Genomic DNA, 9,816 nt, shown 5'->3' with positions numbered 1-9,816 from the left:
GGGGTGGGGGGGGGGGGGGGGGGGGGGGGGGGGGGGGGGGCTGGCAGAGGCACCCCCCCTGCACAACCAGGGCTGCAGTCTCGCCCCTTCCCCGTGTCATGCATGGACCAGAGCTGCTTTGAGCCTGGAGGAGGAGGAGGGGACCCCAGGGCAGGACTCCCACCTCTTTTCGTGACTCCCCTTCCTCGGGCTGGGGTTGGGGGGGGACGGGAGGGGGGAGGGCTGGACAAATTGTGTTTATTGTACAAATTACTCTTAGTTTATTCTATTGGAGAAGCACCCGCTGGGTGCCCTGCCCTGCCTGGGGGCAGCAGAGGGGTGGGCAGCAGCATCCTCAGGCCCTTTTCTGCTGCAGGCTGGGGGGGGTGACAGCATCTCCTCCTTGTGACCATGGCCCCAGCTTCCCGTCACATCCCTCTGGGGTGACTTTTAATGCAGTGGCAGAGTCGGACTCTCGCAGGATGAAGACACAGCAGCTACAGCAAACAAACAAGACCCCCCTGCCATGTGATACCTTACACCTGGGAGATGGGCTTGTCCTCCTGGGTGGGCATCACCTCCCTGCCAGGTCCTGGGGGGGGAACAAGGCTGCTGGGCAGGGATGATACCCCCAGTATCTCCTCTGCCAGTGCCAGGAGGAGCTTACACAGCTCACCCCTGCCTCTGCCCCCATCCCTCCCCTCTGGTACCTGTGCCCTCGGGGGGAGAAAAACCCTCCCCTACCTCCCTGCAGTAACTACACCCTTGGGAGGGAAGCCTTTTTCTGCCCCTTTCCCCCTCTCCCTCCCAGCTGCAGGTGGCAGAGGCAGGGCTGGGACACCCCAGGGCAGTGGGGCTCAGCCTGAAGTGGGGCAGGGAAGGGCTAAAGCCTGCAGGGAGCCATGCAAAGCACGGGGGAGGAAGAAGAGCTCTCCTGGTCCCTGCAGCCAGCGGTCTCTGTGCTTCAGCTGGATCTGCTGTGATGGCAACAACTATTAAATATGATGGTTCATGGAGCGGGGCTGCTGTCCTGTTTGCGTCCCACCACCCTGGGTTCAGGCTCTGGCTTCATTCCTTCCTTTGGGCCCCCCCCAAGAGGAGCTGGAGGTCCTCAGGGTTGGTCCGAGAGCCCTGCTCAAAGGGCTAAAGCCTGCAGGGAGCCATGCAAAGCACGGGGGAGGAAGAAGAGCTCTCCTGGTCCCTGCAGCCAGCGGTCTCTGTGCTTCAGCTGGATCTGCTGTGATGGCAACAACTATTAAATATGATGGTTCATGGAGCGGGGCTGCTGTCCTGTTTGCGTCCCACCACCATAGGTTCAGGCTCTGGCTTCATTCCTTCTTTTGGGCCCCCCCTGAGAGGAGCTGGAGGTCCTCAGGGTTGGTCTGAGAGCCCTGCTCGCAAGCCCCAGAGGCCAGAGATCATCTTGTGGTGATCAGAAGGGACATCTTCTGGTGTAAGGTGTAAGTAAGTCTCCAGGGCTTGGAGAACCAGCATCTCCTCTGGACCCCTGGTCCAGTGCTTAACCAGACCACCCATCCCAGCAAATAGTTTTTGCTTATATCCTTACCCCCTCCCCATTCCCTGCCCAATTCCTACCGAGGGTCCCTGAGGCCGGGCCGTGGTGGGCAGAGGGGCCACATTGGCTCACATGTGGACATCGTAGTAGTAGTCCAGCAAGTCATACTCATCCCGCTTGCTTTTGCCAGCCCTGCGCAGCCCCTCCGGCCGCTCCTGGGCCATCCAGGTCCTGAGGTGGGGCTGCTTGGGTTTGATGCCATAATCTGCAAGTAGAGGGAGAGGAGAGACTCAGCTCAGCTTTGTTCCCCACCTCACAGAGCTGGGGACAAGTGCCCACCTGGAGGAGGGGTGGTGGTGAGCGCAAGGAAAGGGGGTTTTGGAGGGGTGAGGAGGGTGTTCTACCATCCACCGGGCCAAAATGCTGCTGTGGGAGCTCCCCGGGAGCAGAGGAGTCCTCAGGACCTGAGTAGCTGACCCTGCGGAGGAAAACATCAAAGAGGATGGGGGCCGGTATTTTTTCAGTGGTGCCCAGGGATAGGAGAAGAGGAAAAGGGCACAAACTTGAATATAGGAAGTTCCACCTAAACGTGAGGAGGAACTTCTTCACTTTGAGGGTGGCAGAGCCCTGGAACAGGCTGCCCAGGGAGGTGGTGGAGTCTCCTTCTCTGGAGACATTCAAAACCTGCCTGGACATGTTCCTGTGCAACCTGCTGTGGGTGGACCTGCTTTGGTGGAGGGGTTGGACTAGATGATCTCCAGAGGTCCCTTCCAACCCCATGGGATTCTGTGAAACCAGGAGCAGGAGTGAGCCGAGACCCTCCAGTGCTTGCCCCCATGCCTTGTCTTCACCCAGCCTGGCCAAGCTCTAGAGGGCTTGGTGCCACAAGTGCCCAGACCAGGAGCCTTGGGGTAGCTCTGCAGCTTGGTGCCACAAGTGCCCAGACCAGGAGCTTTGGGGTAGCTCTGCAGGTACAGGGAAGAGGAGGAAGAGGAAGGAAATGCCATCACCTCTGGTGGGGCCAGGGAGGAGGAGGAGGAGGAAGAGGAAGGAAATGCCATTACCTCTGGTGGGGTGAGAGGGCAGCCCCCAGCAGCAGGGCCAGCAGCAGGAGCCAGCACCGCATGGCGCAAACCCCCTTCCAGCTCCACAGCGATGTCACAGAGGACCCCCCCACGGTGGCCCTGGGACACCAGCTGGGGTGGGCAGGAGACAGTCCCCCCCACCCAGGTGTTGCTACCTACCTGCTCTAATACATGAGCTTCTGGTCCTGCCCAGGCCATGCCAGCTCCTCACAGCCCTCCTCGTGCTGGTGCACGTCCCTCCATGCAGCCACGGCTGCTCCCCTGTCCCTCACCACCCCCCTCTGCCTCCCTCTCAACCTCTCCAAGAACAAAATCCTTCCTCTCCATACCTCCCCATTTCCAGCTTCCAAAGATCTGCAGGATCTGGGGCAATCCAGTGCCACCAGCTGGCTAAACCCTTTGTCCTGGCCAACAGAGCCTCCACAGCAGCTCACTGAGCAGAGACTGATGCCTCAACTATCCAACAGTTCACAGAGCAGATATAAAATGATGGCCACAGCTATCCACGTCTCTCCTGCACCCTTTATTACAGAATCATCTAGGCTGGAAGAGACCCTCGGGATCATAGAGTCCAACCATCCACCCTAAAGTTCTCCCCTACCCCATATCCCCCAACACCACATCTAAAGTCATTACGTTACATTATTAAGTGTGGCACAGGAGTATTTGCCAAATTCATCTCTCCATTTCTCCTCTGCCCTTGGACAAGCCCCCTCCCCCGAGCGTTGGCTGGCAGCCGTTCTACTACACCATAGCCCCCAACACCACATCTAAAGTTGTTACATTATTAAGTGTGGCGCACTGTATTTGCCAAATTCATCTCTTCATTTCTCCTTTGCCCTTGGCCAAGCCCCCACCCCCCCTGAGTGCTGGCTGGCAGCCGTTCTGCAAACCCTTTTAGCACACAGAAGGTGTGAGGAAAAGAGCCTGCAGACTGCAGCTCTCCACGCCCCAGGGGATCCCCAGGAAACCAGGGGCTGAACCAAGCACCTGGAGTTACCCCAATCATCAGCTGAACAACGTGCTCTCACACAGGCCAGAACAAAAAGCTTCCAAGTGACAGCCATATCCCAGGGTAGACACCTGCAGAAGGTGCTCTGAGAGACAGAGAGAGACCTGCTGACAACCAGATCCAAGGGGAGCCCACGCACACAGGGGAAGAGAGGTCCTTCAGCTCAGGTTCTTTCCGTTCAGTCAGTTTATTTGACAGACAAGCCCCCTCCAAGCAGATCGGCCAGGCGTGGCCAACACAAGCAGGCTGCAGGTCAATCTCAGCGCCATCAGGTGGGAGACTGTGCTCTCCAAAAAACACTACACTGGCAGCCAGAAAAAAAAAAAAATGGAGAAAAATCAAGGGCTTAAAAAAAAAAGAAAAAAAAAAAAAGAGGTTGTCCCATCACCATCGCTGCAGCCAGAGAATGGTCCAGAGAAAGAGGTGGCCAGGGTCTCACCGTACGTGTAGTGTCCATCATTCACAGCTAGATCCGTTAAAAAACCCCCCAAAAATTACATACACCCCCCTCCCCACCCTGCAGAACAGGAGCTTCGCATTGATGGTTTAACTGAAAATTAGCCATTATCAACATCCCTCCCCCAGCCTGCTTGCCCCCTTTTAGAAATGTCCAGCTGTGATCTTAGCAGAGAAATAACCATCTTCTTCTCATCAGCCCCAGTTATAGAAATAGATTTTCTGCCAAGCAGGCAAGTAATCCATCAGCGGCCCTGAAACAAGAGAACAGAGGGATTACATGTAGCAAGGCAAGAACTTGAAGCCACACGTGCATGGGGCAGATTCCCCCCTTCTCATTATGATACCAAATAATCCCAAATCTCCAGTTCTACAGCTCAGATGAACCCAAGACTAGAATGGTCACTTTTGCCCAGATGGAAGACAACTTTGGGATGCAGTGCCAGAGATTAGAGCAGGACCAAACTGGGGGTGTGAAACGTGGTCAGCGCAGCCACGCTGTGGGACACCACTCCCCCAGAGCCAACTTGTCCAAGCTCCAGTAGGAAGCAAGGTCTGGAAAGTGGGGTCTACAGTGTGCAAGGGGAAAGCCCACGTGCAGCCAGTCAGGAGGACACTGCTGTGGCACAGAAAGGGAGACAACTCAGCAATAACAAGCAGGTGCAGACACAGAAGCAACTGTTGTAGAGGAAAAATGCTTACGTGGCACATGGATTAATGCAAGCTCCAAAGCCTCTCCAAAACCACTAACTGGAAGAAGTGGCTCCTGAGCTAGTCAGCTTTGTGACCTCCCCCAAAGAAAGGACAGTGCCACAATGCCAGGCTAATCTAATGCCATATCACTGCCATGAACCACTCCAGGAAAGGCTTCACACCAGCAGGGAAGAGGAGGAGGTGAAATTCTGTCCCAGATGGTGAAGGACTAGAAGACAGACCTGGTTCAGCCCTTTGATATACAATCAGCTCCTGGCTGGGTCAATGCCTCTAGGCAACTGTTTACCCCTCACGTGTGCACTGCAGAGCAGGGACCAAGGAAAACAGTTCAGAAATGGGGGCTGAAAAGCAGGGCTCTGGTGCACCAGCTGAGGTGCAGAAAGAGACCCCAGGAGAACAGGCCTAGGCAGCAGAGACCAGGCACAGGGAGATTTACCACTGTGGTTGAGCACAGGTCCCTAATAGCCAGCAATCATCCTTTCCAGTTGAAACCACCACAAGCATCAATACAGGGTTGCACCGGTGTTAACCATTTCTAGGGAGACGTCCCAATTCTTTCCTCAGAGGTTGGAAACCAACGGACAAGTGTTCTGCCCGACTCTCCTCATTTTTCTCCACCCAAAAGTAGAGAAAGGGGGATATAGCAGCAGGGGCCACTTACGTGTGACGAAGCCAACTCCAGGCACATAATCAGCCAAGAGGCGCAGGAGGAGGAGGATCCTGCCCCTAGGAAGGGAGAGAGCAGGAATGAGTCCAGCAGAACACCTCCTGCCCCAGCTGTTGAATGCAGGAAGAGGAGTGACAGCTGTTATGCAAAGGCTCGGATGAACCTGGTCACAGGCACCCAGACCTCTTCAGATCTACTCACCCAGTCCCCTGATGCTATTTCTGTTAAAAGGGAAAATTTTCAGCAAAAGCCCAGCAGGGGCCCCTTACTCTGAGTATCGGTCGTAGAAAGGAGATCTCAGCAGGTAGTAGAGCAGCAGGATGGTTCGTCGCCTCAGCTCCGCTCGCTCTCGCCTGTTCAGGTCTTTCAGATCACTCAGCAAGCTCAGGCTGGAAGGAGAAGGGCAGAGAACTAACTCGTGGCACCAGCAGGGAAAAAAAAAACCCCCCATCCAAATGCCCCACGTTCTCAGCTCCACGTCAAGCAGGCTGGACCAGCTCAGAACAGAGAGCACCGCAAGTGTTGCAGAAAACACCTAAATGTGTCCATCTCCAGCTAAAGATCAGACCTGGAGAGTATTTCTCTCAGGATTGGGGAATAGGGGGAAGTGACATGCTCAGCTAAAGAAAGTGAGTCTCCAAATGCCCCACGTTCTCAGCTCCACGTCAAGCAGGCTGGACCAGCTCAGAACAGAGAGCACCGCAAGTGTTGCAGAAAACACCTAAATGTGTCCATCTCCAGCTAAAGATCAGACCTGGAGAGTATTTCTCTCAGGATTGGGGAATAGGGGGAAGTGACATGCTCAGCTACCACCAACCTCAAACACCTGCTCAGACTGACCTTGAGATGTCCAGGACTGCGGAGAGGAGCCAGGGTTTCCACGATCTCTGGCCCCACACTCCTAAGCTCAGTACTGGGAACAGAGAGTCAAGGAAGGGAAAGAACCAGAGATGCCTAACCAGAGGCACACGGACAAATAAACCCCTGGGTAGCAGCAAAGCTCTGCTGAGTGCAGGAGAATACACTCTAAGGCAGCACCCAGGGAGGCCAGGGAAGGGGGCTGGAGTTGGGCCCCCAACTCCAGCGGCTGAGGCTGGCCCTCAAAGCCCAAGGGATGGGAGGAGTCCTGAGGCTTCAGGCTCAGCAGAGCAGCAGCAGGGAGGGAGAAGCCCTGCAGCAGGGCCGAGCACCCAGCACCCTCTGCCGGCACTCAGGGCACGGTGTGAGCCCGCGGGCAGCCAGGGCAGGATACGGTGGAGCAGGGGGCGGGTCACGTAGATGGATTCAGCGATGGTTTCTTGGAGCCCCAGAGGGGTGGGAGGCTGGTTCAGCTCCTCCGCTCTTCGGCTCTGCGACTCCTCTCTCTGCTGGGGAGACCCCCAGTGCCGGGACTGCAGGGATGGGGCTGAAACAAGCAGATCAGGTCACTAACACAAACCAAACCTTCCCACCGTGCTTCCCGGCACCACCGCCCCACTGCTTTCTGCGCCGTGAGGGTGTGAAAGGGGATGAAAGAGTGAAGAGCTGTGCACACAGCAACTGCTGCAGCTGAGCAGCACCCTCAGAGCTTGCCTCCAGAGGGGACAGAGCAAGGAGAGATACAAGAGTGATAGGGCATTGGAACAGGCTGCCCAGGGAGGTGGTGGAGTCCCCATCCCTGGCTGTGTTTAAGGGCCGTTTAGATGCAGTGCTAAGGGACATGGTGTAGGGGATGACTTTGTAGAGTAGGGTAGATGGTTGGACTCGATGATCCCAAGGGTCTCTTCCAACCTAGATGATTCTATGATTCTATGTAAGAGCTGTGCTTCTCAAAGCAGAAACAGCTCAGGCAAGGACAGAAAACATGCTCAGCTACTTACTGCTCTGGAGAGAGCGCACAACGCGGCTGGAACGTTTGCCAACATAGGTCTGATCCTTCCCTGAGGAGCTGTCGCCTTCCCCATCTGCAGGAGGAAACAGCCACAGGGATCAGGCTCCAAAGGAACACGCCTCACCCTGGCAGCACCCAGCACCCAGCCCACGCTGGCAGCACCATTCCCTGCACTGCCATCAAAAAGACCGGACAGAAAGTTCAATGGTGTGCAAACTGGGCCATGCTGAAGGAGCTAACACTACACAGAGCTGTCAGAGGGTTAAAAGGTAAATCTGCTGGACATTGCCCAGGCCTAGGACCTCTTTCCTCACTGTCAGACCACGGGACACACCACCTGACTCACAGATCAGCCAGTGGTTTCAGGCTTAGACTCCTCCACCTCCTCCTTCCAGACTGTAGGACAACCCTGCCCCTAAGCTAACCTGTGCTCCACAGAGGGTGGAAAGTGCAACGCCACTCAGCTTTGTGTACCGAAGCCTTACAGCTCCCTGTGACACCCAAGCCGCTGCTACGACGAGTAATTCCTAGCAGGACAAGACCTGTGGCCCAGCAAGGCGCCACGCCAGCGATGACAGCACCGTGGGCTCACCTTGGGGGTGGAGAGGCTGCTGCTGCTCCCTGTTGAGTGGCACAATGGGAGGAGAGGTCTGGATGCCAGCTTTGTACCACAGCAGGAGCAGGAGGCGAAGGATGGCTCTGCGGGCAGACACACGGAAGCCTTCAATACCAGGTTACGGAGCTGTGGCAGCAGAAAGGTGGCTTCCACAGAAGAGAGAAACACTCAGGTCTGCTCAGGGCAACTGGCAGGGTGAGAGGGGTAAGCGTCCCCTTCTGCAACAGAGCATCCAGCACACTGGGGGGGCTCCTAATTCCCCCAACCTCATGGACCGACCGGCAGCTCAGTCCTATTTGGGCTTTTTTCTCAGTGTCCTGCTGAGCCCCCTCCAGATCCCCTTTCCAAGCCCACGCTGCCCCTTCCCTTCCGCCCGCAGCACTTACTTAGCCAGCTGGATGAGGACAATGATGGTCCACCGGCCCATCTCCCCCCACACCCTGGCTGTCCCCATCTCTGCAAAGACCTCCACGCATTCTAGCACGCTCAGCCAGGTCAGCAGCTTCTGCTGGGGCAGTGACTGCAAAACACAGAGGGGAGGAGGGGGACAGGATGCAGGTTCTGCTTGGGAGTTAAACGGGGCAGAAGCACAGCCCAGACTGGTGGGACTCTCAGAAATAAGCACTGGATGGCCTTGGAAAGTCACAGCCCCAGAAACAACAAGTGGTGCTTCCACTGCGGCCAGAGTCTACACGCAAGCCCACTTCTCCACCTTCAAGGAGGGGCAGACCGAGACATCACAGTGTCACACAGAGCTGCTGCCCCAGAAACAGGGTCACACCAGAACAAATGCCTGCTAAATACAGCATCAGTCAAAATCCCAGAAGTGAAGTCCAAGACAGGGGGTGCCCCTCCAGCCTGGATCCCTGCTCCCGACACGGGCACTTGCCAGTGCTGTCAGCCACAGGATTTAACCCGTTGAAAAGCATCAGTAAAGGCAATACAGCTGAAATTGACTTCAGCCTTTAACAACTAGGGAAGCAAGCCCTCTACATTTCTGTTTGTTACACACCTGACACTCCAGCCAGAGAGCTGCCAACAACCAAACCCACACAGCACAGCAGGCTTGCGACAGAAGAAGCCTGTCTGGAAAAAAAATAATCACCCTCCTCATTCCCTAAAGGGCCTAACAAGTTCTGGGAGCCAGCCTGGGGCTCTTACAAAGAGAGACATAGAAGCAAAGCGCTCATGTTTGTTTTGCTCAATACCACATGCAAAGGAAGAGTCCGAGAGACAGACTCAGAGCTTCAGTGCTCTAGAGCCACTCCTCTGGAAACAGCGACGGTGGTTCGGCAACACCTTTGCCTATCTCAAGTTCTAAGCGTCTCAAAAACCAAAATGGAGCTCCCGGTGCAAGCCAGGGCCTGATTTCTGTGGTCCAGGGAGTGCTCTGGCCACTCCTCCTAGCCAGGAGCTATGAGGCAGGGCTGCTGTTTACCTGCATTCAGTGGTTGCCTCTGGCCTCTACATACCTGACAGCAAAGAGAGACCATAGCAAAGACCTCTTAGTTTCTACAGACACTCCCTGAAAGCTTCTGCAAGGAAGAAACCATGTGTCCCAAATTCTCTTCCCACACACTCCAGCCTTACCACGGGCAGGCTCCGCTGCAGCTCCTTTCGGAGAATCCAGTCGTTTAAAAGCACGAGGAGGTTGGAGGCAGAGTACACTGGAAAAAGAAGAGAAGAACACCACAGTTACGGGATGCACGGAAAGCAAACCAAACCGGGACTGCTGCCTCTTCCCCCCGGAAGGGGGATGAAGGAGGAGGGGCGGAAAGACATGCAGATTCCCCCCCGGTAAGCTGCTGGAGGATGCAGCCAGGCGTGAAGAAAACCAGGGATCGGGGGAACGGCCCCGCCAGCCCCGCAGCCGGTGGGTAACGGGGCTGCACCCCCCCACC

The 9,816-nt window shown here is 56.0% G+C and overlaps 2 protein-coding genes across 2 annotated transcripts; both read right to left on the bottom strand.

The window, feature by feature from the left end:
• Positions 1–1,594: 1,594 nt before the first annotated feature.
• Positions 1,595–2,621, bottom strand: LOC106892756 (chromosome unknown open reading frame, human C11orf94). Its single transcript, XM_014950177.1, has 3 exons — positions 2,560–2,621; positions 1,900–1,973; positions 1,595–1,760 (listed from the first exon to the last, which is right to left on the bottom strand). Exons 1-3 carry the CDS (start codon positions 2,619–2,621, stop codon positions 1,624–1,626), a joined length of 273 nt encoding a protein of 90 aa, XP_014805663.1. The 3' UTR covers positions 1,595–1,623.
• A 1,142-nt stretch (positions 2,622–3,763) lies between these two features.
• PEX16 (peroxisomal biogenesis factor 16) lies at positions 3,764–9,577 on the bottom strand. The gene is made up of 9 exons (XM_014950134.1): positions 9,506–9,577; positions 8,302–8,435; positions 7,892–7,998; positions 7,289–7,372; positions 6,682–6,834; positions 6,270–6,342; positions 5,699–5,818; positions 5,424–5,488; positions 3,764–4,302 (listed from the first exon to the last, which is right to left on the bottom strand). Exons 2-9 carry the CDS (start codon positions 8,367–8,369, stop codon positions 4,244–4,246), a joined length of 729 nt encoding a protein of 242 aa, XP_014805620.1. The 5' UTR covers positions 8,370–8,435; positions 9,506–9,577; the 3' UTR covers positions 3,764–4,243.
• Between the last annotated feature and the right edge of the window lie 239 nt (positions 9,578–9,816).

This window comes from Calidris pugnax, unplaced genomic scaffold (assembly GCF_001431845.1).
Source record: "Calidris pugnax isolate Ruff unplaced genomic scaffold, ASM143184v1 scaffold68, whole genome shotgun sequence".
Classification (NCBI taxonomy): domain Eukaryota; kingdom Metazoa; phylum Chordata; class Aves; order Charadriiformes; family Scolopacidae; genus Calidris; species Calidris pugnax.
This window is presented reverse-complemented; position numbering and strand designations above follow the sequence as displayed.

Bases quoted from the DNA above. Each gene is read 5' to 3' on its own strand.
- LOC106892756 (XM_014950177.1), bottom strand. From the start codon at position 2,621: ATGCGGTGCTGGCTCCTGCTGCTGGCCCTGCTGCTGGGGGCTGCCCTC. The intron at 1,974-2,559 runs GTAATGGCATTT...TTTCCTCCGCAG, and splicing joins GCCCTCTCACCCCACCAGAG to GGTCAGCTACTCAGGTCCTG. The intron at 1,761-1,899 runs GTAGAACACCCT...CTCTACTTGCAG, and splicing joins GCATTTTGGCCCGGTGGATG to ATTATGGCATCAAACCCAAG.
- PEX16 (XM_014950134.1), bottom strand. From the start codon at position 8,369: ATGGGGACAGCCAGGGTGTGGGGGGAGATGGGCCGGTGGACCATCATT. The intron at 6,835-7,288 runs GTAAGTAGCTGA...TGCTTGTTTCAG, and splicing joins TGTGCGCTCTCTCCAGAGCA to CCCCATCCCTGCAGTCCCGG. The intron at 4,303-5,423 runs GTAAGTGGCCCC...CTCTTGTTTCAG, and splicing joins TGGAGTTGGCTTCGTCACAC to GGCCGCTGATGGATTACTTG.